The following is a 27,572-nucleotide window of genomic DNA, read 5'->3' on the forward strand; positions in this document are numbered from 1 at the left end:
AGAGTTTCGGGTGAGTTCATTGTGAAACCTGGCCCCACCTTGTCATGCGAAGTCCAGACGCTTTTCATTGCAAGCTCCTTTGACTACGATGACCTGGATGACTGAGAACCTTCACAGACAGATCACACAAGGTAAAAACTACAAGTCCCAGCATCCTCTGTGTTTAGGGAGGAGCAGTGAAAGTGTTGATCCTCCGTTCAGAGCAGCAGGAGGAGGAAGGTGGAGCTGAGGCAGGCGAGTGTTAACATGAATATGTTTCTTCTTATGACATAAAATAATTCCACGCTGTTCGTGTCTGTGGGTGAAACGTGAGGCCGGTCGGCTCCTCTGAGCGCTGGTTTCCTGTAAGTAGAGAGGAAGTGAGTTTAGCTGAGAGAGCAGGAGGAGAGTGAGAGCTGTGCTGAGGCAGCTGAGTGTTAACACCGCTCTGACATTACTGTGTCTCTGTGGCGGGAACAACAGGCTCCGTCAGTGGAGGCAAAAATAATCAGACTTTGGTTTTTCAAAGGAAACTACTTTATGTTGGGAGAAGCCGCGCGCTCATTGGATAACGACTTGTCAATCTCAAGTTATTAGCCAATGAGCGCGCAGGTTCACAGTAAGACCCGCCCTTATCACGACGTCTTTAAAACTAAACGTCCAAATTCATCGGCTGCATCCTCCCGAGGACCCGGCCTTCGCGGTGTACGTGGGCTGGGTCCTCAGAAGGTTGGATATGCTGGAAGTAGTGAGGGCCAAATGAAGCTTTCCGAAGCACTGAAGCTTGTATTGAAAAACTGTTCATTACTCGAAGCTTTTCAACACAGTCCTCTCCGGTGACATCTGGTGGTGAAAATTTTGAAGAGCAGCTTGAATCTGCAAAATAAAACGGACTGCTCAATCATCACTGCTCACTCAAGAGCAGGGACGTGCAGAGGGGGGGGGCTAGAGGGGCTTGAGCACCCGCCCCTTTCCTGATGAGTGCCCAAAGTGCCCTTTTGTTGAGGCAACTTTTAAATTTTTTATTTTTATTTATTTATTTATTTTATGTGTGTGTGCGTGCGGAGTCCTGTCTGTGCCTCTCAACAATAATATTTAACTATTAATCATAGTTTTGCTAAATAAAAGGATCTGGCTTGCATCAGTCACATGATCACATTTAACCAATGATCGCCCTCGACGGCAGAACGCGCTGGTTACGAGCCGGGAACGAGCTCACAAAGAGCACGCGCATCTTTTGCGGTCCGGAGCTGTAGGAGAAACACAAGTTAACTCAGAGACACAGACTGATGCGACAAACCCAGTAAGTAGCTGTACAGCGTACACTGTAGTGTGTAGCACACAGGAGTATTGGCTTATTACGTACACGTTGGTAAGTTGTCTTGTTGCAACTGACGAACTGAAACAAACGAGCGTGCTGTGTGTGCAACAGCGTGACAAACATTACCTGTCCTTTTATTAACTGCACAAGTAGTGCTGGTCATAGCTGCTGGCTACCTGTGTAAGGCTGTCATAGGTCTGTAGCTCTGTCACCGTTTCAGGGAACATATTTAGTTTTAAAGTATTTAGAACATATTTAGTTTTAAAGTATTTAGAACATATTTAGTTTTAAAGTATTTAGAACATATTTAGTTTTAAAGTAAGTTACAGAGCATTTCCTGCCTTTCTGAGGGGATTATATTTCACTAAAAACGATCTAATATGCATGTCCACATAATAATTATTATAATTATAATATATTAAAAAACACACACTGTATTTTAAAGAACATACATTAAGAAGCAGATTATATTAGATTTATATATTTAATAAGACAAAATTTGGATTTTACAGCAGTAAAATGATTGTATCTCTGCAGTTTAAAAATGTAATAAGCTTTGCCCTGCACAGAGTGGATAGTGAAACAAATGCAATCATCATAAATACATTATTTCATATTTATTACTTCCCCCTCCTCATTGCTTTATTATTGTAGCTCTAGTAATGAATAATAATGTAAGGATTCTGGATCAGCACTATGATGCCCATAGTATATACAGTATTCTGAAGAAGGTCTAAAATGTCACTGTGTGTGCATGTGTGTGTTTTATTTAGCTGGATTTAAAAAAATTATTACTCATGATATAACATTGTGCAGACATGGCTGGTAAGGACATGAGGAGGAAACAGTAGGAGCTGTGTGAGGCTACTAAAGGCAGTGCTATAACATTTTTCTGTCATCATTTTATTATAGATTAAGTGCAAGAGTTGTTAGGTGTGGATAATTAGATTATAGTTTATTGCAATAGCAAGTTGTGCCTTGTTCTCAGATAGACAGCAAGTGGAGAGTGATATATGAAATGATGGGATGGAAGGAAGAAGAGAAGCAAAGAGTGATTCACAGGCAGAGCCGAGTTTATGTCACAGTTTTTCGTTGCCTTATGGTTCCAAGCGCTGTCACCAATCTTTGCATTTTGTTATTATCTCATGACACTTGTTTAATCAGCTACCATCTCTCCTGTGGACTTTTTAATGTCTACAGTCTCAGATCAACACAGCCCTGCCCTTTCCATATTAGATTGTTGATGAATGTGTGTTGTTGTTATTCAGCCTGGTTCAATGTGCCCCTTTTTAACTTTGAGCACCCGCCCCTTTAAACGTCTCTGCACGGCCCTGGACTTATATATCACGTTTAACCTGAGTAGCGAAAGTCCGCGGTGATCTGAAAATGATGTGCCGGGAGTTGTGCCGTTCTCGGTGGCTTCAGTGACCCTCGAGCTCCCGGCTGGCTATAGTGCTGGTGGGTAGCAGACGTCTCCGAAAACGTCGAAGCACTTTTGCAAATATGCGGTATTTTGATAAACCGAGCAGATATTTGATGTTTACACAGCTACTTTCTCGCCTGAAAATATGTTAAAAGTTTATTTTGTGACCCAGAAAGATTAGTATGAGTAATTTTAAAACTTAGTAGCGGCCGCCAAATTGAGGAACTGGATTTGGTGGTCATGAAAATGGCATTAAACAAGTCCCCAGGGACAGATGGACTCACTACTAATTTTTATCAATTCTTCTGGAAGGACCTAAGAACTTTATTGTTTGATGCATTAAAGGAATCGATAGAGAAAAAAAGAACTGATGCCGAGCATGAAACAAGCGCTGATAACCCTGATCCCTAAATCGGGTAAGGATAAAAGAATTTTAGACAATTTAAGACCCATCACCTTAAACACTGACTATAAGATCCTGTCTGGAGCTGTAGCTGAGAGGCTAAAGAAAGGCATCTCAAACATTATCAGTGAAACACAATCAGGTTTTTTGAAAGGAAGACTAATTCATAACAATATTGGGCTGGTTTTGGACCTCCTTGAGTACAGTGAAATAATCCAAGATGTCACGGTCCTGAGTCTGTGGACTCAGTGTTTTTCTGTTTGTATTAGTTATCTTTGATTTCATGATGTGTTTTGATTCTCTTGGGTTTGATTTTTGTCGCTAGTATTCCTAACTCCCTAGGTCCTTGGCATTTCTTGTGTTCTCCTTCTTAGGTCGTGGTTCTGTGTTACTTCTGTTAGTATACAGTCATCTCTGTCAGTGTGTCTCTTGTTCTGTCACTGTATCCCCTAGTTTAGTCCACGTCTGTTCAGTTTCCTGTTTTACTTTGAAAGTCTGTGTACTATGTCAATGTGTTGAGTTTTGCCGCCCCTTGTCTTGTCATGTCTGATGAGTCCCAGCTGTGTTCTCCTCCTGTTTCACATTCCCTAATCACCTCAGTATGTATTTAAGCCCTGTGTTTTTCTCTGCCAGTTGTTGCGTCCTCCACGTTTGTTGTGTGTGTATTCGTTGTCGTCTACCTTCATCATCTCCAGTCTAGTTAGTTTAAGTTGTTGTTTATGTATCGCCAAGGGTGACTCACCAGCAAATAAAGCTGTCGTTTAAGTTAATGTTTTGTCTCTGAGTCCTGCACGTGGGTCCAGCCACTGACAGCCACACAACTCATCGTGACACAAGAGAGAGGATACATCCTGTTCTTAGATTTTTACAAAGCATCTGACTCAGTTGAACATACGTTCATATTCAAAACTCTGCAGTCTTTTGGTTTTGGACAGGAATTTATCAATGTTATAGAGATGCTATATAATGACATTAACAGCTCTGTTTTGCTAGAACATGGTACATGTTCAAGGTTTGAGGTTAATAGAGGGATAAGGCAGGGATGTAGCAGCTCACCACTTCTGTTCATCATGGTTGCTGAGCTGTTGTCTATTTTGATTAAAAACAGTCACATTGAGGGGTTAACTGTGATGGGTGAACAGATAATAATCAGTCAGCTCGCAGATGATACCACCCTGTTTTTAAAAAATGAGGACCAGATTCCTTTAGCCTTACAGGTGATCAACCACTTCTCCAAAGCTTCTGGCCTGCAGCTGAATATTAATGAATAAGAAATTCTAGCTCTGCATGAGTGTCCCCTGCAAGCAATAGATAATATACAGATCAAAAAAAGAGGTTAAGTATCTGGGCATTGTAATTTGCAAGGATAAGACATCAACAGAAAATAAGAATATCTGTGCCAATATAGAAAAGTGTAAGTCAATTTTAAACAGGTGGCTGCAAAGGGACATAACTCTGTTTGGGAGAATCTTGCTAACCAAAATGGACAGTCTGTCCAGACTAATCTATCCAGCCTTTTCTCTGCCCATATCTCCAAAACTAATTAAATCTATAAATAATCTTAATTTTAGGTTCATATGGAGGAACAAATGTCATTATATAAAGAAAAATGATATGATTAAGAATTATGAAGAGGGTGGGGCTAATGCCATTGACTTTGATGTTATGAATGGTGTACTAAAATTGAAATGGTTAAGATCTTTCATTAGGAACAAAAATTCCTTTTGGAACATTATTCCCAGTGTGATTTTTGGCAAAATGGGTGGAATAGACTTTTTGTTACGTTGTGACTTTGATTGCAGTTCGTTACCTGTTAAACTCTCAGCTTTCCATCAGCAGGTCCTTCTCTACTGGAAGATCTTAAGGGATTTGGGCTGTAGCTCATTTTACGGATGATAATGGGGTCTTATTAAAACATGATACGTTTTGTGAGAAATTTGATGTAAGATGTACTGTTAAGAGATATAAATCCCTAGTGAAAGCCATCCCAGTCCCTTTGAGATCAAGGATAAAAGAAGATATTGTGCAGTCTAAAATTTCTCCTGGACTGAGGCAGCTCTGCATAGCTGGAGCTGAATTTGGTGACAGCAGGTTTACAAACAAAGTGATCAGGAATATTTTGATCAACGACATTTGCCCTAATCTGGTTAAAAGAAATTATATCCTTAAAGAATTTGAGACCATGGAGGTTAAGGCGATAAGAAAAAAGTATATTTCACTTCCTCTTTCCCCTAAAGTAAAAGAGGTTCACTTTAAAATCATTAATGAGGTTTATCCAACCAATGAATTCTTAGGACAGAAATTTAACTTAGATGTGAACGCCTGCACATTTTGTGAAAATGATATTGAAAGTCTGGATCACTTGTTTTTCAACTGTGAATCAGTGCACTCCTTCTGGACTGACATGTGGAGCTGGCTACAGTCCAGGAGAATTCAGTTACCACATTTGACGGTGACAGTAATAAAGTTTGGAATACTTGCTGAGAATGCAGATTTTGACCTGTTGATTAGGACGATTTTGTTAATGGGAAAATTTTTCTTCACAAATGCAGATACTTTAAAGCTAAACCATTTATAAACAGATGGCTGAATGACTTTAGACTCTGGGCTAAATCGCTGAAACTTGTGAATAACAAGAAAGCCCATAAACTTGTTGTTTTATTTAAAGAGTTTAATCTATGTTAAAAAAGAAGAAACCTCCCTATTTTATAATCATGACTGCCATTTTTTGCTCATGGTATTTTTTGCTCATGGTATTTTTTGCCTTTGGTTCAAATCCTTCAAAATACATACAAAATCAGTATCGATACTGACGTAAATTAATAGAAATAGAGATGGACCGATACGTAATATCGCATTGGTCCATCTCTATTTCCCTTTCTGGATTAAGGAAGGTTGTAAAAGCAGCTCGATGTACAACCTGTTCTTTGGATCCTCTACCAGCCTGGGCTATAAAGGAACTGTGGTCAGCATTAGGACCCTACAACCTGTTTCTTTTAAATACTTCATTGAGTCTTTCCTGAATGTTTTAAATCAGCTGTGGTAGTACCAATCTTGAAAAAGCCTGGACTGGATGTTGACATGGTCGCAAATAGGGCAGGGTATCGTCACTGAATTCTAGAATCGATTTGATTCCGATTCACAAGGTCCTGAATCAATTCGATCCACGATTCGATTCAATTCGATTTGAATCTGGGAAATTTTGCCTCAGACAGTCAGAAATATTATAATTCAGATCAGTACATTTACATATTTTTGTATCTATAAAAAGGAAGCTGACACTCGCAAGACTTTATCAAAGGTGTGAGCATCACAGCAGAGGCCTTTGTGTCAAAGTAGCTGAAGATAAAACAGAAAAACATGAAGGTGGTTTTATAAAAATATTCTACAGTAGATCAAAAACGAAAGAAAACCATTAATCGACATATGAACATTACCTCTGAAGTTACAGCGGTTTTATGACAGACACAGCGTTTTGCAATTTGCATAATTTTTAAAAGTTTAAATTTGTTCAGAAGCCTGTTGAACGGCAGAAATTAGGTTTTCTTTTCGGAAGTAAGTAAAAGGAAAAAAACAGCGGCCGACAGCGCTGTAAACAACGGTAGACTTGTGCGTAACAAGCAAGCGAATAATGCAGAAAACAGATTTTTAGACAGGAAACTGTGTGTGAGAGAGAGAGAGAGAGAGAGAGAGCGAGCTGTGCATGACGTGTGATTTTATCCTGGTGGAAGCAAAACAGCAAAAGTCAGAGTGAGTTCATGACGATGTTTATGTGAAGCGTAGTTTGGATCTTCTTTTGCTGCTGGTTCAGTCAATATTGTTTGGAGAGAGATAAAACTAACAGCTTTAGAATCAGCGTAAAAAGGACGTAAACACAAAGCTCGGAGCCGCCGAAACATCAGAATCAGCGAGCTGTCGGCTTTCAGCCCCGACCGTGTCCGTGCCATCGGGTGAGAAAGGCGACATCTCACTGATTCTGATGCGTCGGCGGCTCTGAGCTTTGTGTTTACGTCTTTGTGCAGAATCCGTGTTCCTGCTCTCATTTACTGTTTCAGCTGTTTGGTGGTTGTTAAAGTTTTGTGAGGTTTAACCTGAGATTCTGGCGTTGGTGCAAAATGCAGCTGCTCGCATTTTAACAAGAACTGGGAAATTTGAGCACATTACCCCTGTTCTGAGATGTCTTCACTGGCTACCTTGTCAGGTTCGAGCAGATTTTAAGGTCCTGCTGCTCACCTACAAGGCTTTAAACGGATTGGCACCTTCATACCTCTCCGACCTTTTACACCTTTATGTTCCATCTCGTGCTCTCCGATCTCAGGACTCTGGTCTTCTAAAAGTTCTTAGAGCCAGAAAAAAGACAATTGGAGAGCTTTTTCTTTTCATGCCCCGTTTCAGTGGAACAACCTCCCACAAGATATTCGGCAGGCTGCTCTGTGGAGGTTTTTAAAACCAAGTTGAAGACACATTTGTTCACCCGATCCTACATGTCTTAATTCTATGGCTTTTAGTTTTTACATTTTTATTGTTTTTAACTTGTATTGTGTCTTTTACCTGTATTGCTATGTATCGCTTTTATTTTATTTATCTCTTTAGTTGTACAGCACTTTGTTTGAAAGCGCTTTATAAATAAAGTTATTATCATTATTATTATTATTACAAGGTCCACGTTGTGTTTGCCTCTGTTAGTTGCTGGTTTGTCTATGTAGCTGTCAGGGTCCTGGGTCTCCTGAGCTGGTGGTTTCAGTTCTTTGTGATTTTTGTATTATGTCGTTTGTGAGTTATTCTATGCTTCCTAGGTTTTGATTCCCTGCCCCCCTTGTTTCTCTGTGCACTCTGTTCTGTGTTTAGTCTTCTCTGTCCATTTGTTCCGCCCTGTGTTGTTGCCTTCTGTGTCTCCCTCTGTGTAACTGTCTATATAGTGATGTGTTGTGGTGCTTTGCTCCCACCCCTTGTGTTCCGTGTTTTCGTCTTCCCTTCGTGTAATTCTTCATATTCGTGTACTATTAGTTTTTAGGTTTTTGCTTAGTTTCCATGCTCACCTTCGCCATTTCTGTTTGTATCACCATGTGATGAATAAACTCACTTGCATCTGAGCTGCCTGCATAAAGGGTCCTTTGATAATTTACACACGGCTCGCAAACCGTGACAAAAACACTGGAAAAATTGGGCTGTCCTAAAACATTTGACGGGTAGTGTATATATTTAGTTTATATATTTTCTTTATTTATAATAGTTTGTTTTATATTGTAGCAAAGTGTTACTTGGATACTTCTCTATGTGCTTCTTCATGTGCAATTTTGTTGCATTCTGAGCCTTAGAAATTTATTGGTGGTAGTGATGAACTGCTGTTAGAATCAAGTTAAATTCTGATAAATCAGACAATTACCTCTCCAGCTGTTGTTACAGTCTTTGTTTATCGGGTCCTTACAGGGTAAAAGATGACGACACCTAAAGAAATCCTTCTGGGGACTTTGGAGGATTTGGGACGTGATGACTTTGAAAAATTTAAGTGGCATCTGAAGAACGGGTCTGTAGAAGGTTTACCAGCAATCCCAGTGAGTAAACTGGAGAATGCAGAGAGGACGAACATAGTGGATCTGATGTTTGATACCTACTCTATCAACACTTTTGAAGTCACTAAAAATCTTTTGGGGAGGATAAACAGGAATGATCTGTTGGAGAATTTAAATAAAACCATCCCAGAACCCACAGGTAAGTCAGGGAATGACTAAACAAAAAATACATAAACAATAAAAACCTTAGTTAACATTACACAGGTGCCATTAAAATCCATATAAATAATAACTCCAAAACACTTGCCAACACTTTCAGGAGTGAGAGACTGCAGAAAGCCAACAGTTTGTGTTTTATGCATCTGCACAAATAACCTCCTGTGTACACACATGAATATCTGCTCTTTGGGTTGGTTTGATTAAAATGGGACCAGCAGCAGGTTTTCTGCCCATTTTACAGATTTATATTGTCAGATTGGTTTTAGAGCTGTTTTATCAACATAAATGAGGCGACAACAACAGTTTGGGACACGTCACAAATATGATCAAAGTGCTTTTTCTTAAATCTATTTACCAGTTGAAGGTAAAGTTAAAAAAATGGCTGCCATTTCTTTCTGCTGTTTGGAGACCCAAACAAAAAAATGCCCAGACAGTAAATGCTTTTTATTATGGTTGATAAACAGGACACTAAGGTGATTGGTCAAAGGTTGGAGGAAAGCCACAGTTCTCCTTATATGACTGAAATCCACCATTTCAGCTCATGCTTTTTCTTCTGCAGCTTTCTTGGAGATTCCACTTCAGCCTTCTGCTGGCAACGCTCCCGTTACCAAGCTTCCCTTAGGCAGCATCATTAGAAGACATAGCATACATTTACACTGCTATGCAGATGATACCCAGCTCCATCTGTCCATGAAGCCAGATAACACACACCAATGAGTTAAACTGCAGGAATGTCTTAAAGACATAAAGACCTGGATGGCCGCTAACTTTCTGCTTCTTAATACAGATAAAACTGAGGTTATTGTACTCGGCCCTGAAAATCTTAGAAATATGGTATCTAAGCAGATTCTTACTCTGGATGGCATTACCTTGGCCTCCAGTAACACTGTGAGGAACCTTGGAGTCATTTTTGACCAGGACATGTCCTTCAACGCACATATTAAACAAACATGTAAGACTGCTTTCTTCCATTTGTGCAACATCTCTAAAGTTAGAAATATCCCGTCTCAGAGAGACTCTGAAAAACTAGTTCATGCATTTATTACTTCCAGGCTGGACGACTGTAATTCATTATTATCAGGATGTCCAAAAAACTCGCTGAAAAGCCTTCAGCTAATCCAAAATGCTGCAGCAAGAGTCCTGACAGGGACTAGAAAGAGAGAGCATATTTCTCCTGTATCGGCTTCCCTTCATTGGCTTCCTGTTAAATCCAGAATTCAAAATCCTGCTCCTCACATACAAGGTCTTAAATAATCAGGCCCCATCTTATCTTAATGACCTTGTAGTACCATATCACCCTGTTAGAGCACTTCGCTCTCGCTCTGCAGACTTACTTGTTGTTCACAGAGTATTTAAAAGTAGAATGGGAGGCAGAGCCTTCAGTTTTCAGGACCCAAAAAGATAGTTGGGGTTTTTTTCTGTTGTATTATTGTAGGTTCTTTATCTTACAATATAAAGCACATTGGGGTGACTGTTGTTGTTATTTGGAGGAATTAAAAAAAAACTTTTATACTTGAAATTCTTTCATTTATTCTACATATTTATTCATTACTGGCTCCATAGTGTTGTTTATGTAATATGTGAAATGTTGCTAGTATTGATTTGGTGCTGTATAAATAAACATAATTAAATCGAATGTGTCTCTATAAAACCTGCCCTCAGTTATAACCCAAGTGTCAGGGCTCAATGGCTCATGAAAAGGAATGGAGTCAAGCACAGAACCAAAAAACGGAGGCTGAGTGACTTTTAACAGAAATGTATTTTACTAGATTTCTTGACGGAGAAAGCTGAATCACGGCTAAATTCAACAGCAAGCGAGGTATTATGAGAAGTGCAGAGCTGAGGCCAGAACATAAGCTGAGGCAGGTCAAAGGAACAACAGGGGCAGAATCGGGCGAATAGAAACTATCCAGGATCACTGGAACAAAGGAGATAATAATCAGAGTGGTCCACAGTGTAGTGAATGAGTCCAAGATTTAAAAACTAAGAGGTGTTACGTGGCTGCAGGTGGAGATCAGCTGGAGGAGGAGATGAATTAAATCTGGGTACAGAGTGAGATGTGGGTGCACAGGGAGGCAGGCAGCTGAGGATGGCAGTTTGCAAGAGTGAGTTTTCCCAGCAGTGGCAGGCCAGAATCCTGAGGCGTGACTTATGGCGAGAGTTGGAAGATGTATCCAGGTGCCGACTAGGGAACAGGAAAAGAGGGTTACGCGAAACAAGCTGAGGAGCACAAGACAAAATGTGAGGCAGAGAACTGACTGTGGTAAGCAGACAATCTGGAGAAGGTTCATTGTGAGTGCTGCTCATAAATACTGCCGGAGTAATTGGCAACAGGTGAGGAGCAGGGAGGAGTGAGGAGGGCTCCACCCAGGGGAGGAGAGCTGATGCTGTGGAAAGTTACTCAGACTCACTCGGATCATGACACCAAGAGTCCAGTGAACTGAACACATAACCACAGTAACCAGAATGCAGTTTTCTCATTTGTGTCATTTGCTGTTTATTCATGCAGAGATTCTCACTGAGTGTCAGCTCAAACTCAAGTCAGACCTGAAGCAGAAGTTCCAGTGTGTGCTCGAGGGGATTTCTACAACAGAAAACCCGACCCTCCTGAGTCAGATCTACACAGAGCTCTACATCACAGGGGGAGGGACTGCAGAGGTCAATGATGAACATGAGGTCAGACAGATTGAAACAGCATCCAGGAAACCAGACAGACCAGAAACAACCATCAGACAAGAAGACATCTTTAAACTCCCACCTGGAAGAGATAAACCAATCAGAACAGTGCTGACAATGGGAGTGGCTGGCATTGGGAAAACAGTCCTAACACAGAAGTTCACCCTGGACTGGGCTGAAGACAAAGCCAACCAGGACATCCAGTTCATGTTTCCATTCACTTTCAGAAAGCTGAATCTGCTGAAGGAGGACAAGTTCAGCTTGGTGGAACTTGTTCATCACATCTTTACTGAAACCAAAAAAGCAGGAATCTACATCTTTGAAGACTTCCAGGTTGTGTTCATCTTTGATGGTCTGGATGAGTGTCGACCTCCTCTGGACTTCCACAAAACTGCAATCCTGACTGACCCTAGAAAGTCCACCTCAGTGGATGTGCTGCTGATAAACCTCATCAGGGGGGAACTGCTTCCCTCTGCTCGCCTCTGGATAACCACACGACCTGCAGCAGCCAATCAGATCCCTCCTGACTGTGTTGGCGTGGTGACAGAGGTCAGAGGGTTCACTGACCCACAGAAGGAGGAGTACTTCAGGAAGAGATTCGGAGATGAGGAGCAGGCCAGCAGCATCATCTCCCACATCAAGACATCACGAAGCCTCCACATCATGTGCCACATCCCAGTCTTCTGCTGGATCACTGCTACAGTTCTGGAGTTTGTCATGAAGAACAAAGAGAGCAAAGATCTGCCTAAGACTCTCACAGAGCTCTACCTACGCCTTGTGCTATTTCACCTAAAAACGAAGGACATCAAGTATGATGGAGGAGCTGAGACAGATTCATGCAGGAAGATCATTGAGTCTCTGGGAAAACTGGCCTTTGATCAGCTGCAGAAAGGAAACCTGATCTTCTATAAATCAGACCTGACAGAGTGTGGCATCGATATCAGAGCAGCCTCAGTGTACTCAGGAGTGTTCACACAGATCTTTAAAGCTGATGAGTGTCACATGTTCACCGGTGTCGTTTACTGTTTCGTCCATCTGAGCATTCAGGAGTTCTTTGCTGCTCTTCATGTTTATCTGACCTTCATCAACTCTGGAGTCAACCTGCTTAAGAAACAATCTCCTCGCTTTAAAATCTTCCAGAAAACACTTACTGTAAAAGACTTCTACCAGAGTGCTGTGGACAAAGCCTTAGAGAGTCCAAATGGACACCTGGACTTGTTCCTCCGCTTCCTCCTGGGTCTTTCACTGCAGACCAATCAGGATCTCCTATGCATGCTGACACAGACAGGAACTAGCTCACAGACCAATCAGGAAACAGTCCAGTACATCAAGAAGAAGCTCAGTGGGAAACTCTCTGGAGAGAAAAGCATTAACCTGCTCCACTGTCTGAATGAACTGAATGATCGTTCTCTAGTGGAGGAGATCCAACAGTCCCTGAGATCAGGACGTCTCTCCACAGATCAACTGTCTCCTGCTCAGTGGTCGGCTCTGGTCTTCATCTTACTGTCATCAGATCTGGATGAGTTCGACCTGGATAAATACTCCCGTTCAGAGAAGGCATTTTTGAAGCTGCTGCCAGTGGTCAAAGCATCCAAGAAAGTGCTGTAAGTGAATCTATGAACAAATATGTTTAATAATGCTAGATGAATAAAAGAATATGTCTCCATTGTTATTCTTCCTCAGGCTGAGAGATTGTAAACTCTCAAAAAGAAGCTTTGAAGCTTTGTCTGAAATTCTCAGCTCCCCATCCAATCATCTGAGAGAGCTGGACCTGAGCTCGAACTACCTGCAGGATTCAGGATTGGATTTGCTGTGTGTTGGACTAAAGAGTCCTGACTGTAAACTTGAAACTCTCAGGTAAGGATACAGACTTTTTGACACTTTTTGACTCTTAAATCTGTAAGTTTATCTTGATGCGGACGTTCAAAGTCAGCACAATTTTCCTTTTAAGTTCCTGAGTTTATATTTTTGACTGTCAGGTTGTCTGGACAGATGTTTTTATTTTATTTTATTTTTTTTACTCGTCCCTAAAGTCAGAACTAAACCCACATGTACTGTAGATGACTTTCTGTTACTGGAGCAGCCTTCCTGAAGACAGCAGTGTGTTTTCATGCTTTTAAAGCCAAACTCACCTTTCAGACCTGGCTTTCATTTATTATCTATTTTTGTTTGTTTATTATATATTTATTTCTACTGTTTAACTACTGCTCACATCTGTTATCCTCCTTTTTAATTGTTCATTTCTTTTTACCCAGTGTTTCTATATTGCACTTTGTATTTGTCATCTATATTTATCATGCACTACTTTGCTCATTTATTGTTTGGTTTTAATGTTATTAAATTCCGGTCCTTTGGTATTCTTTACGGCCAAAAAGACACGGCTCAAAAGTGGTCTTTTTACTTTAAAAAATTATCTTTATTTTACATATCCGGATATGGAGACCTGAACACACAACCCCAGGTCTGAAGCACAAAACAGGAAGCCTAGTCATTTATATAGACATCACACACACTTTAAGTTTCGATCAAACACTCTGCTTAGTTTCACTTTTTGCCTGCAAAAGCATGTAATTTCCTGTCAGTCCTGTCGGCACAGAGTGTACTCAGAGTTGGGCCTTTCTTATAAAGCAATATAATCAGCATATAAGTATTTAAGATTATAAATTTAAACCTCAACAATGTTCTTACCTGGTCTCTGGTTTGTTTGTTTGTTTGTTTGTTTGTTTGTTTGTTTGTTTGTTTGTTTGTTTGTTTGTTTGTTTGTTTGTTTGTTTGTTTGTTTGTTTGTTTGTTTGGTTTGCTCAGTTCTGTTTTTCTGAGGTTTTTAAGTTATTAAATTTGTAACTGTAGTGATTTGTGTGTGTGACAGAGAGGCACTGCCAGGGATTTTTGACACAAGTTGTTCTTGTAAAATCAGTCTGTGAAGGTTCTCAGACATCCAGGTCATCGTAGTCTAAGGAGCTTGGAAAGAAAAGTGTCTGGACTTCTTTAAGTTTCCTTGAAGATGTTTCACCTCTTATGAGAGAAGCGTCTTCAGTTCTAAGGGTCAAATGGTGGAGTGGGGCAGTCAGTGAAAGGGCAATGGTGGTGGCTCAGGGTTTGTATGTTTGGGGGGTTCAGAGGGAAAAGATGAATGCAGGTCTGGAGTTGGTGTGTGAGAGCAGGGAGTGAATCTGATCAAACATGAGTGTCATGAAGCCTGTTTGCAGTTATTTGCACTGTTTTCCACTCTGGATGTTGTTTCTGTTCAGCTGTGAGTATAAAAGGCTCCATTCTACAACCTGTTTGTGTTAGTTGTTCAATAGAAACATTATTTTGTGCTGATGTTGCACTTCTTTTATTCACAACCAAAGAGTTTTTGAAGTCTGCATCAAAAGGATTTAAATGACTTTTGAATATTACTTTAAATACTTTAGATTTAAAATTCTGATAAAAGTTTAAATACAAAGATCACTATATTCTAATGTTTTGGCTGCAGTGTGTTTTTGCAGACAGGTATAACAGAACAGCTTTAGTGTTTAGATTGTTTAAACTTGAGTATGAATTTATACAAAATGCAGCAAGAGATTAAAAAAAAACGTTTGATTATAAAATCAACTATATTGGATTCCTATCGATATCGGACATGAAAAGTGGCATCGTTCCATCTCTGCTTTGATTAGAGACACAGCTCTGTGTTTTCCAATTTGTCATTTTGAAAATTTACATTTCTTCACTGTTGAACAGCAGAAATGAGACTTTCCTGTCAGAGGTCATTTTTTAAAAATGAGGTGAATCAACCATGAAAACCATGAATCAACATGTGAACATGAGCTGATGCTGCTGAAGTGAAGCAAAGTTACAGAGGTTTGATTAGGTAATGAGTCCTAATGAGTCCAAGTCTTCTGCTGAATCAGCAGAAGACTTGGACTCATTTGATTCCAGCTTTGATATCATTGATTTCAATATGTCCATTTCTTTCACACTTCACCTTTAAAAGTGAAGCCATGTGGTTCCTGGAAGGAAAAACACGACTTTTTCAAGTCTTTGTCCTGTTTTTATGAGAAATGTACGACTTTAATGTGAAACATTCAGAGTTTTTTCTCTTGTTGTGTTTGTTTGAAGCTGCTTCCTGTTGGCTTCAGCTGTTTGGAGTTTCCATTTTCTAAACTTCTACATTCTGAACCTTCTTCAGCTCTGAACAGATGATGAAACACTGAATGATTTCAAGCACTTTGTCTAATAAACTTACATCTTTCATTCTTTATACAGATTGATGAGCTGTGGTTTGTCAGAGATCAGCTGTGATTATCTGGCAGCAGCACTGAAGTCCAACCCCTCCCATCTGAGACAGCTGGACCTGAGCATCAACAACAAGCTGCAGGATCCAGGAGTGAAGCATCTGTGTGGTTTCCTGGAGAGTCCAGGATGTAAACTTGAAACTCTGAGGTCAGTCAGCATGTTTTAGTTGTGCTGAGATGAATATGATGTGAAAGTTGTGCTGACACTAAACTGCAGACATCAGGCTGATATTATACTGATCCACACTGAGGATCTTCATGGTAAAGTCTGTTTTCTTCTTCTCTGGTTTAGTCCATTGACTGCAGCAGAACAATGTTCACATTTCAAACAGTGATACTCAACGTATGGCCCGCGGCCCACACGCGGCCTGCCCACCTTTCCTGATTCAGAGAGAGGGGACCCTGATTAACTGTGTAGCTTCTTCCTCACAGTTCTAAGTATCAGACACAACAATGAATAATCCACAGCTGACTGTCTTTAGCAGGTCAAAGGTCACGGCACACAGCAGACAGTCAGAAATATTCTAACTCTGATCATTTATCAGTTGTGACACTGTGAGACTTGATCAGAGGTGTGATCATCACAGCAGAGGCCTTTGTGTCAAAGTCACTGAGGATCAAACAGAAACACATGAAGCAGATTTTCCTCTTCTGGCTTTTTATAGCAGATAACCTTCAAAATATTCTGCAGTCGATCAAAAACTGAAGCAAACCATGAAGCAACATGTGAACATGAGCTGATGCTGCTGAAGTGAAGCAAAGTTACAGAGGTTTGATTACAGACACAGCTGAGAGTTTGTAATCTGTCATCATTTTAAAAAGTTTCCATGGAACAGCAGAAATGAGGCTTTACTGTCAGAGGCCGACAGCACTGAACACAACAGCAGACTGGTGGCTAATAAACAGTGAATGATGCAGAAACAGATGTTTGAAGCTGTTCTTGGAGTACACTGAGAGAGAGAGAGCTGTGCAGGCAGGAACAGCCAAAGTCAGAGAGAATTCATGAGCATATTTATCAAACATGAAGCAGAGTTTGGATCTTCTTTTGCTGCTGCTTCACTCAGTTTTGGTTGGAGACAGATGAAACCTGCAGCTTCAGGATCTGTGAGCTGTCCACTTTCAGCCCCGACGGCGTGTCCGTGTACGTGCCGTCGAGTGAACGATCCACGCTCTGTTTCCATCTTTGTGTGTTTAGCTGCTCTCATTTACTGTTTTAGCTGTTTGCTGCTTGTTGAAATAGTTTGTGAGCTTTAACCTGAGATTCTGGCAAAATACATTTATATTAAACATCGATTCAGGATTGAATGAATCAACATCGTTTTATTCAAATTAAAACCATTTAAATGGGAACATGAATTTTTTACAGCCGCCTCTAATGCTGGGTAATGTCAGCTGGTCCATGTGCAGCTGGCTGTGAGGCTCAGGGAGCGTCGACAAAGTGCAACACTGAAAGAACATCATCCATAAATATTGAGTAATAACTGGACTCTCATACAGTGAGACTCAAATGCCTTTAAACATCAGCTTATCCTGCTGATCCAAGTCCAACACTGAGTTTGTAAAAACATGTTTGTTAATCATTTTGTTTGGTTTCTGAGGAAAAAGATTCAATAACTTGCTGCTAATACACAACATTTCATCATATTTCCTCATAACCCTCTTTTGTCTGACCATTTGATCCCATTTGAATTTGCAATAAAGGATCCACAGAGTTTGGTGACAATAATGACAGTAGATGTTTGTGTGAAAGTGCTGCAAGCAAATGAGTGTGTGATGTTCTTTCAGTGTTGCACTTTGTAGACGCTCCCTGAGCACTGGTCTCACAGCCAGCTGCACATAGAGACCAGTGTTGTTAGTCCAGGTCAGAAGATGACTTGTTGGAATGAAAATGAGCTTGTAGTTTGTCTGCTTTAATAATGTGACTGGAAAAAGGTGTTGGACTTCAAATATGTCCATTTCTGTCACACTTCACCTTTAAAAGTGAAGCCATGTGGTTCCTGGAAGGAAAAACACGACTTTTTCAAGTCTTTGTCCTGTTTTCATGAGACATGTACGACTTTAATGTGAAACATTCAGAGTTTTTTCTCTTGTTGTGTTTGTTTGAAGCTGCTTCCTGTTGGCTTCAGCTGTTTGGAGTTTCCATTTTCTAAACTTCTACATTCTGAACCTTCTTCAGCTCTGAACAGATGATGAAACACTGAATGATTTCAAGCACTTTGTCTGATAAACTTACATCTTTCATTCTTTATACAGATTGGTGGACTGTGGTTTGTCAGAGATCAGCTGTGATTATCTGGCAGCAGCACTGAAGTCCAACCCCTCCCATCTGAGAGAGCTGGACCTGAGCTTCAACAGCAACCTGCAGGATCCAGGAGTGAAGCATCTGTGTGGTTTCCTGGAGAGTCCAGGATGTAAACTTGAAACTCTGAGGTCAGTCAGCATGTTTTAGTTGTGCTGAGATGAATATGATGTGAAAGTTGTGCTGACACTAAACTGCAGACATCAGGCTGATATTATACTGATCCACACTGAGGATCTTCATGGTAAAGTCTGTTTTCTTCTTCTCTGGTTTAGTCCATTGACTGCAGCAGAACAATGTTCACATTTCAAACAGTGATACTCAACGTATGGCCCGCGGCCCACACGCGGCCTGCCCACCTTTCCTGATTCAGAGAGAGGGGACCCTGATTAACTGTGTAGCTTCTTCCTCACAGTTCTAAGTATCAGACACAACAATGAATAATCCACAGCTGACTGTCTTTAGCAGGTCAAAGGTCACGGCACACAGCAGACAGTCAGAAATATTCTAACTCTGATCATTTATCAGTTGTGACACTGTGAGACTTGATCAGAGGTGTGATCATCACAGCAGAGGCCTTTGTGTCAAAGTCACTGAGGATCAAACAGAAACACATGAAGCAGATTTTCCTCTTCTGGCTTTTTATAGCAGATAACCTTCAAAATATTCTGCAGTCGATCAAAAACTGAAGCAAACCATGAAGCAACATGTGAACATGAGCTGATGCTGCTGAAGTGAAGCAAAGTTACAGAGGTTTGATTACAGACACAGCTGAGAGTTTGTAATCTGTCATCATTTTAAAAAGTTTCCATGGAACAGCAGAAATGAGGCTTTACTGTCAGAGGCCGACAGCACTGAACACAACAGCAGACTGGTGGCTAATAAACAGTGAATGATGCAGAAACAGATGTTTGAAGCTGTTCTTGGAGTACACTGAGAGAGAGAGAGCTGTGCAGGCAGGAACAGCCAAAGTCAGAGAGAATTCATGAGCATATTGATCAAACGTGAAGCAGAGTTTGGATCTTCTTTTGCTGCTGCTTCACTCAGTTTTGGTTGGAGACAGATGAAACCTGCAGCTTCAGGATCTGTGAGCTGTCCACTTTCAGCCCCGACGGCGTGTCCGTGTACGTGCCGTGGAGTGAACGATCCACGCTCTGTGTTTCCATCTTTGTGTGTTTATCTGCTCTCATTTACTGTTTTAGCTGTTTGCTGCTTGTTGAAATAGTTTGTGAGCTTTAACCTGAGATTCTGGCAAAATACATTTATATTAAACATCGATTCAGGATTGAATGAATCAACATCGTTTTATTCAAATTAAAACCATTTAAATGGGAACATGAATTTTTTACAGCCGCCTCTAATGCTGGGTAATGTCAGCTGGTCCATGTGCAGCTGGCTGTGAGGCTCAGGGAGCGTCTACAAAGTGCAACACTGAAAGAACATCATCCATAAATATTGAGTAAGAACTGGACTCTCATACAGCGAGACTCAAATGCCTTTAAACATCAGCTTATCCTGCTGATCCAAGTCCAACACTGAGTTTGTAAAAACATGTTTGTCAATCATTTTGTTTGGTTTCTGAGGAAAAAGATTCAATAACTTGCTGCTAATACACAACATTTCATCATATTTCCTCATAACCCTCTTTTGTCTGACCATTTGATCCCATTTGAATTTGCAATAAAGGATCCACAGAGTTTGGTGACAATAATGACAGTAGATGTTTGTGTGAAAGTGCTGGAAGCAAATGAGTGTGTGATGTTCTTTCAGTGTTGCACTTTGTAGACGCTCCCTGAGCACTGGTCTCACAGCCAGCTGCACATAGAGACCAGTGTTGTTAGTCCAGGTCAGAAGATGACTTGTTGGAATGAAAATGAGCTTGTAGTTTGTCTGCTTTAATAATGTGACTGGAAAAAGGTGTTGGACTTCAAATATGTCCATTTCTGTCACACTTCACCTTTAAAAGTGAAGCCATGTGGTTCCTGGAAGGAAAAACACGACTTTTTCAAGTCTTTGTCCTGTTTTTATGAGAAATGTACGACTTTAATGTGAAACATTCAGAGTTTTTTCTCTTGTTGTGTTTGTTTGAAGCTGCTTCCTGTTGGCTTCAGCTGTTTGGAGTTTCCATTTTCTAAACTTCTACATTCTGAACCTTCTTCAGCTCTGAACAGATGATGAAACACTGAATGATTTCAAGCACTTTGTCTAATAAACTTACATCTTTCATTCTTTATACAGATTGCAGAGCTGTGGTTTGTCAGAGATCAGCTGTGATTATCTGGCAGCAGCACTGAAGTCCAACCCCTCCCATCTGAGAGAGCTGGACCTGTGGGGAAACAAGCTGCAGGATCCAGGAGTGAAGCATCTGTGTGGTTTCCTGGAGAGTCCAGGATGTAAACTTGAAACTCTGAGGTCAGTCAGCATGTTTTAGTTGTGCTGAGATGAATATGATGTGAAAGTTGTGCTGACACTAAACTGCAGACATCAGGCTGATATTATACTGATCCACACTGAGGATCTTCATGGTAAAGTCTGTTTTCTTCTTCTCTGGTTTAGTCCATTGACTGCAGCAGAACAATGTTCACATTTCAAACCTTCAAAGAAGAAGAAAAATCCTCCACTGGAAAATTCACTGTGAAACTCTCAAACTCTTCATTGCACCTTAAAGTCTGTCTGACACTGAAATCCAAAGCAAAATGTGCGTTTGCTTTACAGACAGCAGTCCAACACAAACATACACACATCATCCAAAACACAGTCCAACATCCAAATCTCCTCCACTGCCAGCATGAATGATGGGAAAGAGAAGCAGGAACACTCTGACATTCAGGGTTAGAATGAGTTTCATCAAGCAGACTGTGAAGATCAAAGCTGCATTAGAAAGCTTACATGAATGAATGAGTGGACAGAAGTGGACAGAGATCATCTGAAGCACTTCAAAGGCTTTAAATCAGCACATTTCTCTTTATTCTTTATCAACTCTGTTAGTTTCTCTCAGTTTTCTGTGGAATGAAGCTAACAGCAGGCTAATAAGATGCTGACCAATAGGTTTCTATTAAAGGTTGTAATTTGTATATGAAAAAGTGCTTTGGCTCAGCAGGGATCAGCTTACAGGTAGAATACAGCTGCTGGATGGGATTAGCATGTCATAGCTATCTACCAAACTGCTAACTGGGGGATTTCAGGCCATCTATGGATCATTTTTGCTAACTGTTTATTCAGCTTATGCTCACAGGGCTGCAGCCTGTGCCCTAGCTGTCATAGGGCAAGAGGCGTGGTCCACCTGCACAGGTGAGCAGTCCATCACAGGGCCAACAGAGAGCGACAGAGAAGCACTCCCTCACATCCACACCTACAGCCAATGTAGAAGCACCAATGAACCTAAGCAGCATTTCATTGGACTGTGGGAGAACATCCAACCTCCACAGAAAGGCCCAGCTGACCAACAAGCTTCAACCTACAACCTTCTTGCTCTAAGGCACTAGTGCTAACCACTTTTGCCCATTTCAGCCCAAATCCTGCATCTTCCTGTTTCTGACTCCAGGCCAGCTCCACTAACACTTTCTCATCAGACACTGCCACCTAGTGGAGGAAGTCTTAGTTCCATTTGAAGCTTCAGATTACAGTTAGTTCCTTTACAAAGAGGTGGAGGTGGTGGGGCCACAGCACCATCATCACTGAGTGCCATAGGACACTTAACCTTTGTTTCCATATGCTGGGAACTTCCTGTTGTTCCAAGGAGGACTGGAAAATGTGTGAAAATCTCCCAGTCAGTTCCTCACAGCACACTTCAATCATTTCCCTCCCACAGCATCAGGACCAGGGCTTTTTCTCTCTTTGGTCCCACTAAGAGATTTCCACACAAACACCTCATCAGTGGGACTCTCAGAGCTACCAGCCCTTTGCTACAATCACAAAGCTCTTCATTGAAATCAATGATATCAAAGCTGGAATCAAATGAGTCCAAGTCTTCTGCTGATTCAGCATCACATTCATCTTTGCTCCTTGTTCTGCATCCCCACCATGGACTTCATTCCTTTCCAAGCCAGCCTTGAGTGTCCTTTATTCAGCTCATCCTCTGCTTTACTTTTACACCTGATTTTAGCTGCTTTATCTCTCTTTCAACAGGTTTCTGTGCCTCAATCTTTTTCTTCTCTCCCTCATAACAAGACAGCTTCTTCTGCCTGAGAACATGTTGGAATGATTTACTAATCCAGGGCTGCTTATTGGGGAAAATACTTCCTGTTTCCAAAGTAATCCCCATTTTTCCCAGAAAGAAATGTCAGTAGAAATCGATGATCTAAGTGAGAACATGAGCCTTTCAAAAGTCCCAGTGGGTGCAGTCAAAGCAGTCCCTCAGTCCCAGTATAGAGTCTTTGGTCCAGACTGGAACAACTGTGTGCCCAGTTTGAGCTCTCTTCAGTGCTGTGACCTGACAGAGCCAGAGGGGCCATCACATCACATTTAGAAGCTCCCCTGATGGAGCCACAACACATGTCCAATACTTAGTCTGTCTTGTTGGACCAACTGGAAGAAATGATTCAAGGACTTAGTCACAGAACAGAGATTCAAATCTCCAAAATCCAACTGGCTGCATCAGGACATATAGTCTGAAACTCTGCACAGTTTCCTGTTTGAAGCTGCTTCCTGTTGGCTTCAGCTGTTTGGAGTTTCCATTTTCTAAACTTCTACATTCTGAACCTTCTTCAGCTCTGAACAGATGATGAAACACTGAATGATTTCAAGCACTTTGTCTAATAAACTTACATCTTTCATTCTTTATACAGATTGAGTTACTGTGGTTTGTCAAAGATCAGCTGTGATTATCTGGCAGCAGCACTGAAGTCCAACCCCTCCCATCTGAGAGAGCTGGAGCTGTACAACTACAACCTGAAGGATCCAGATGTGAAGCAGCTGTCTGATCTTCAGCAGAGTCCAGACTACAGACTGGAGACTCTGGAGTAAGTAGAGTGATGGAGTGAGTGGGTGGTGCTGTCAGCAGTATTGTACTAAACACAGTCAGTATGAAACAAAGATCCAGTGTTTCCTGTAAAGCTGCAGCTTCTCAGTGAAGCTGTGAGAGGAGAACGGTGACAGGCTTCAGGATTGGACACAAACACTTCCTGTTTCTCACCTTTATGGTCACCATAGTAACGGCTGACACGCTCTGATCAAACACTGTCAACAGCCAATCAGCTCTCTGAACAAAGCAGCACGCAGACCAATGACTGCATTGATTTCCAAGTTTAAAGCAGTGAAGAACACAGTCTGTAGGTGAGGAAGAATTTAGTGAGAGCAGATGTTTGGATGGAATTCCTCCAGTTAACAGCTGGAACCGTCCATCTGGATTGTTGGGCTTGTTGTTGGGGTTCCTACAGAGCTCAGAGTGGACACACCAAGGTTCTTCTAATGAATGAAAGTCCAAACTCAAACTAGGAGGGAAAAACATTTTCAGCAACTTCAATAAAAATCCAAAGATTAGAAAAAGTGAAGCAACAATGAGTCCTAGTACAGTCCCAGCACTGACGTCCCTGCTGCTCTTTATACTGGATGTGCTGCATCACTGACTGACAGCTGATGAAGAGTCTCTGGAAACACTCGTTTATCTCCTCTGCTCTTCCTCCTTCTCTCTGCAGGTGGAGGTGATGATGGTAAACAGGACGGTGTGTGTGCTGAGAGAGGAGCAGCTGTGTCCTGATGATCCAGAGAGGTTGAAGCAGCAGCAGCTTGTGTGTAGAGACGCTGTGACTGGGCCATGTTACTGGGAGGTGGAGAGGAGAGCTTCATCCAGCAGTGACTGACAGAGGAATGAAGTGCAGATGACTGTCAGTGCTGCAGAGTGAACTGCTCTGAGAACAGCTCCACTGTCAGACACAATGTAGAGTCCAGCATCAGCCCTGTGTGTCCCTCTGGATCTGACAGAGGATCATCAGTGTATCTGGACTGCTCTGCTGCTGCTCTGTCCTTCTACAGTCTCTGCACAGTCTCTGTCTCACTCTGGAAAGATTTTACAACTTGTTGTAATTACAGAACGTTAATATAATATTCAAACATGTGATCTTCTCTTTATTTCTGAATCTTTACCAAATAAAGAAAAACCAAACTAACAAACAGAAGCTGTCGTGTCCTTTTTCACCACATCTGTGAATCTTTTCTGTGTTTTTCCTCTTTTCCTCCTTCCTGCAGCTCCATCTTCATCATTCTGTGTCCAGTATATGTGAACACGTCCAAAGCATCTGAGCCTCATGTTACCCGTTTGTGTGAGTTACGCCTGTCGTTGTGTTGTGGTGTATAAATAAGGGGCAGGAGACAGCGCTGGATCTCCGAGTTCTTTACTCTCAATTTCTGCAACATCTGCAATATATAGAAATGCAAACCTGTGAGCTGTGTGTGTTGTGCGTCTGCTCGGCCACCTCTCCTCCGGCCGTGCTGGAAGCAGCTGTGCGTTTGACAGTTTTATCGACTCGACAATAATCGAACAAATTAAATGTTCAAAAATATCAACTTAAGCACTTCAAAGTCAACAAAAAGCTTAAAACAATGAAATAATATTTCACTGACAAAACAACAGCTCATAAGAACGATACACAAAATAATACAGAAACAAACAAATAAAAGTTATTAACCAGGATCCATGTTTTTGTCACAAACACTGAATCAGCTGATTCACTCTTTATGTTTCTGAGTTTGTTTTGTGATTATAGTTCTGGTTTCTGTTTCTGTGTCTTCACTGTGTCCCACGTCTCCTTACTTTGGACTGTCTGTCCTGTCACTGAAGGTGTCTGCCCAACAAGGACGTGGTGCTGAATGCATCCAGACCCCTGCTGACTGTCTTTGCAGCTTCGGTCAAAGGTACAGTGTCCACTGTGACCCTGAGAGCAGGACACAGCCAGAGGTGAGTCAGCAGTTACAAACTAAATGCTGCTGACATGAATCAAACTGCTGGATAACCCACTGCTCATGAAAATGGCACCTTTCTGTTGCTTTTTGAGATTACTGAGAATATTTGAATTGTGACTCAGATGGCAGATCCAGGCTCTCAGCCTCCAGCTGAAACTTCCAGTCCTCCCCCAGCCAGAAGCTCTGATGCTGGGCTGAGAGACTTTGATCCTTCCCTGGATCCAGAAATCCAGGAGGGAGAAGGAGAACAGGACCTCCTTCCTGATCTGGAGAGGCCTGAGGGAAAGAAAGATGGAGCAGACAGAGCTTTGAACAAATCCAAACCTCCTGAGCTTCACCTCCACAAAGGTGCAGACACTGATGCACAGATTCACATGTGACACCTGCAGCGTCCAGCTTGTGCCGCTGACATTATCTCCACTCTGATACAAGCCTCATTCACTCGCTCACACACGTTCATACAATCACCTTTTCCTCACAGTCACACACATGAATGTAATGAGGGGAACTCGGGGTTCACTGTCATTCCTCAGGATCCTTTGATATGCAGACTGGAGGCTCTGTGGATGAAACACCGACTGTCTGAAGCACTCTGAAGTGTTCATGATGGACTTCATCCTGATTAACACTACAATACTTGTTAGAGGCCTTTTATATGTAATAATATTCTTTTCCATTAAAGCTCTGAACATTCTCACTCTTTCTTGACCAGGTGTGACAGGTGAAGGACACCGGCGAATAGGAGGACAGAAGCTGAGAGCCATTAGTCACATGACTTCAGCTGCTGCTGCCTCACCAACCACTGGCCCCTCGGTGAGTCTAGAGTTACAGCAGTGACCACAGGAAGTGCACACGTGTGATCTAAAGCTACATGTGGGCCTGTGACCATCAGTCTTCTCACTGTGGTAGACGGGTTTGTGAGTCCCTGTGATGCTGGGAGTGTCCAGGACAGTCGCTCCTGATCGGGTCTCTCATGGAAAGCTGGTCCCAGGAATTCCTGGAAAATTCCTCCACAAAAGAGAACTGGGAACATAAGTGCAGAGTGACAGAGGTGCTCAGCAACCCTGCTGTTATATGGGAATAGAACCAGAATAGTCGGCAACCACTTGAGTTAAGTTAGCCAAAGAGATGCGACTCAGACTGACTTCATCATGTTGGCAACGTGTCTGCATTGATAAACTCCAGTTATTGACAAATCAGAGAATAATTCCAGTCATTCAGAGACAGATTGTGATTGTTTGGAGGATGTAATCGTTTCCCTTCAGGGAGCGTGTTGGACGCTCAGTGTCCGGGTGATTAGCTGATGCAACTACTTAGAATCAGTTTGTGAATATGAAGAAAATCAGTGCAGTCACTGGACAAACTCTGATTCTTCCTAGTTTCACTCTTGTTTCAGTCCAGTGTGACTGAGGTGGTAAAAAATGATCTGACTTTTAGCCACACAGCTGTCTGCTAGAGAAAAAGCCTTTGTGCACAACTTTCTTAAAGGCAAACGGCACCATGTTCACTGCAGCTGCAGCAAACGCAGCAAAGAGTGAAAGTTGGACTGAGAATGTTGTGACTGTTTCATGAGAAAGAGCAGGAAAACAAGCATCACACACCCAGACACAGTGCTGGGATTAGAATTAGACTTTAGAGCCAAATGTAGGACAAAAGCTTTAATATGAAAGAGGAAAACCCAACAACAGCCAGAGCACGAAGCTCAAATCTATACCAATCACCAAGAAAGCTGACAGGCCTGTGACACGTCAGAGACGCCGTTCAAATCATAAAGAAGTTGGTTTATTGACAAAATGTAAAAAACCAAAAGAATCAAGTCAACCTTCAGTTTCGAGCGAGTAGACCAATCAGGCACAGCAGCAGCTCTAGAATAAGCAACAATTTGATGTATTACAAACAACCTTTCATATACACACATACATATGGCTCATATGCTGTTTAAAAAGGGCTCAAAGACCCAACAGATTACACAAAGTACAAAAATACTTTCATTCAGACAACAGTCAGCTGTGCACGAGACAGAGAGCCGACTACAGTTAGTAACATGGACTCACTTTGTTTCAGACACGACACAAAGTAACACAAAGCCACAAAGAGCAGAAACATCAAAAAGGAGGCAGAGCAGCAGCAACTCTCCATGAGCTGTGAGGCTAACAGCCACCCACACTTCCTGTGATGCATAATGACAACAACATTAACCTGAAGGATGATAACAACAGAAAGAAGTCTAAGCTAACGTTACACAGCGCTCACACAGCGCTGACTGTACAGGCCTCACACAGCTACGACCTGCATCCACAACACCTGATTCTACTGAACACAAACAAGTTAATGATATATGAGCAATCCAGGGAAGGCTTCCAGGAAGGTGAGGATCCAAAGACAGCTCTACAACAGCATCAGTCAGCAACAATGTTACTAATCACTGACTCTTTCATCCTTTTATACTCAATCAAAAAGTGCTGTGTTCACATTTGTTTCTGCTGAAATCCAGAGACTGAAAATGCGTCTTTTTAAAGTTTGAATAAACTGACTGAACTTCTCACGAGTCCAACCGTG

The 27,572-nt window shown here is 41.6% G+C and overlaps 1 protein-coding gene across 1 annotated transcript in view; it reads left to right on the forward strand.

Annotated features, from left to right (window-relative positions):
• The window catches only part of LOC113017716 (NACHT, LRR and PYD domains-containing protein 12-like), a 1,242,929-nt gene extending 1,218,705 nt beyond the window's left edge, over positions 1-24,224 (forward strand). The window contains exons 17-18 of the mRNA XM_080296777.1: positions 22,901-23,074; positions 23,750-24,224. Of these exons, the coding sequence (XP_080152903.1) occupies positions 22,901-23,074; positions 23,750-23,759 (184 nt within the window). The 3' untranslated portion in view covers positions 23,760-24,224. The remainder of the gene's footprint in view (positions 1-22,900; positions 23,075-23,749) is intronic.
• The last annotated feature ends 3,348 nt before the right edge of the window (positions 24,225-27,572 follow it).

The sequence above is a fragment of the Astatotilapia calliptera genome, chromosome 23, assembly GCF_964374335.1.
Source record: "Astatotilapia calliptera chromosome 23, fAstCal68.1, whole genome shotgun sequence".
NCBI classification, from domain to species: Eukaryota; Metazoa; Chordata; class Actinopteri; order Cichliformes; family Cichlidae; genus Astatotilapia; species Astatotilapia calliptera.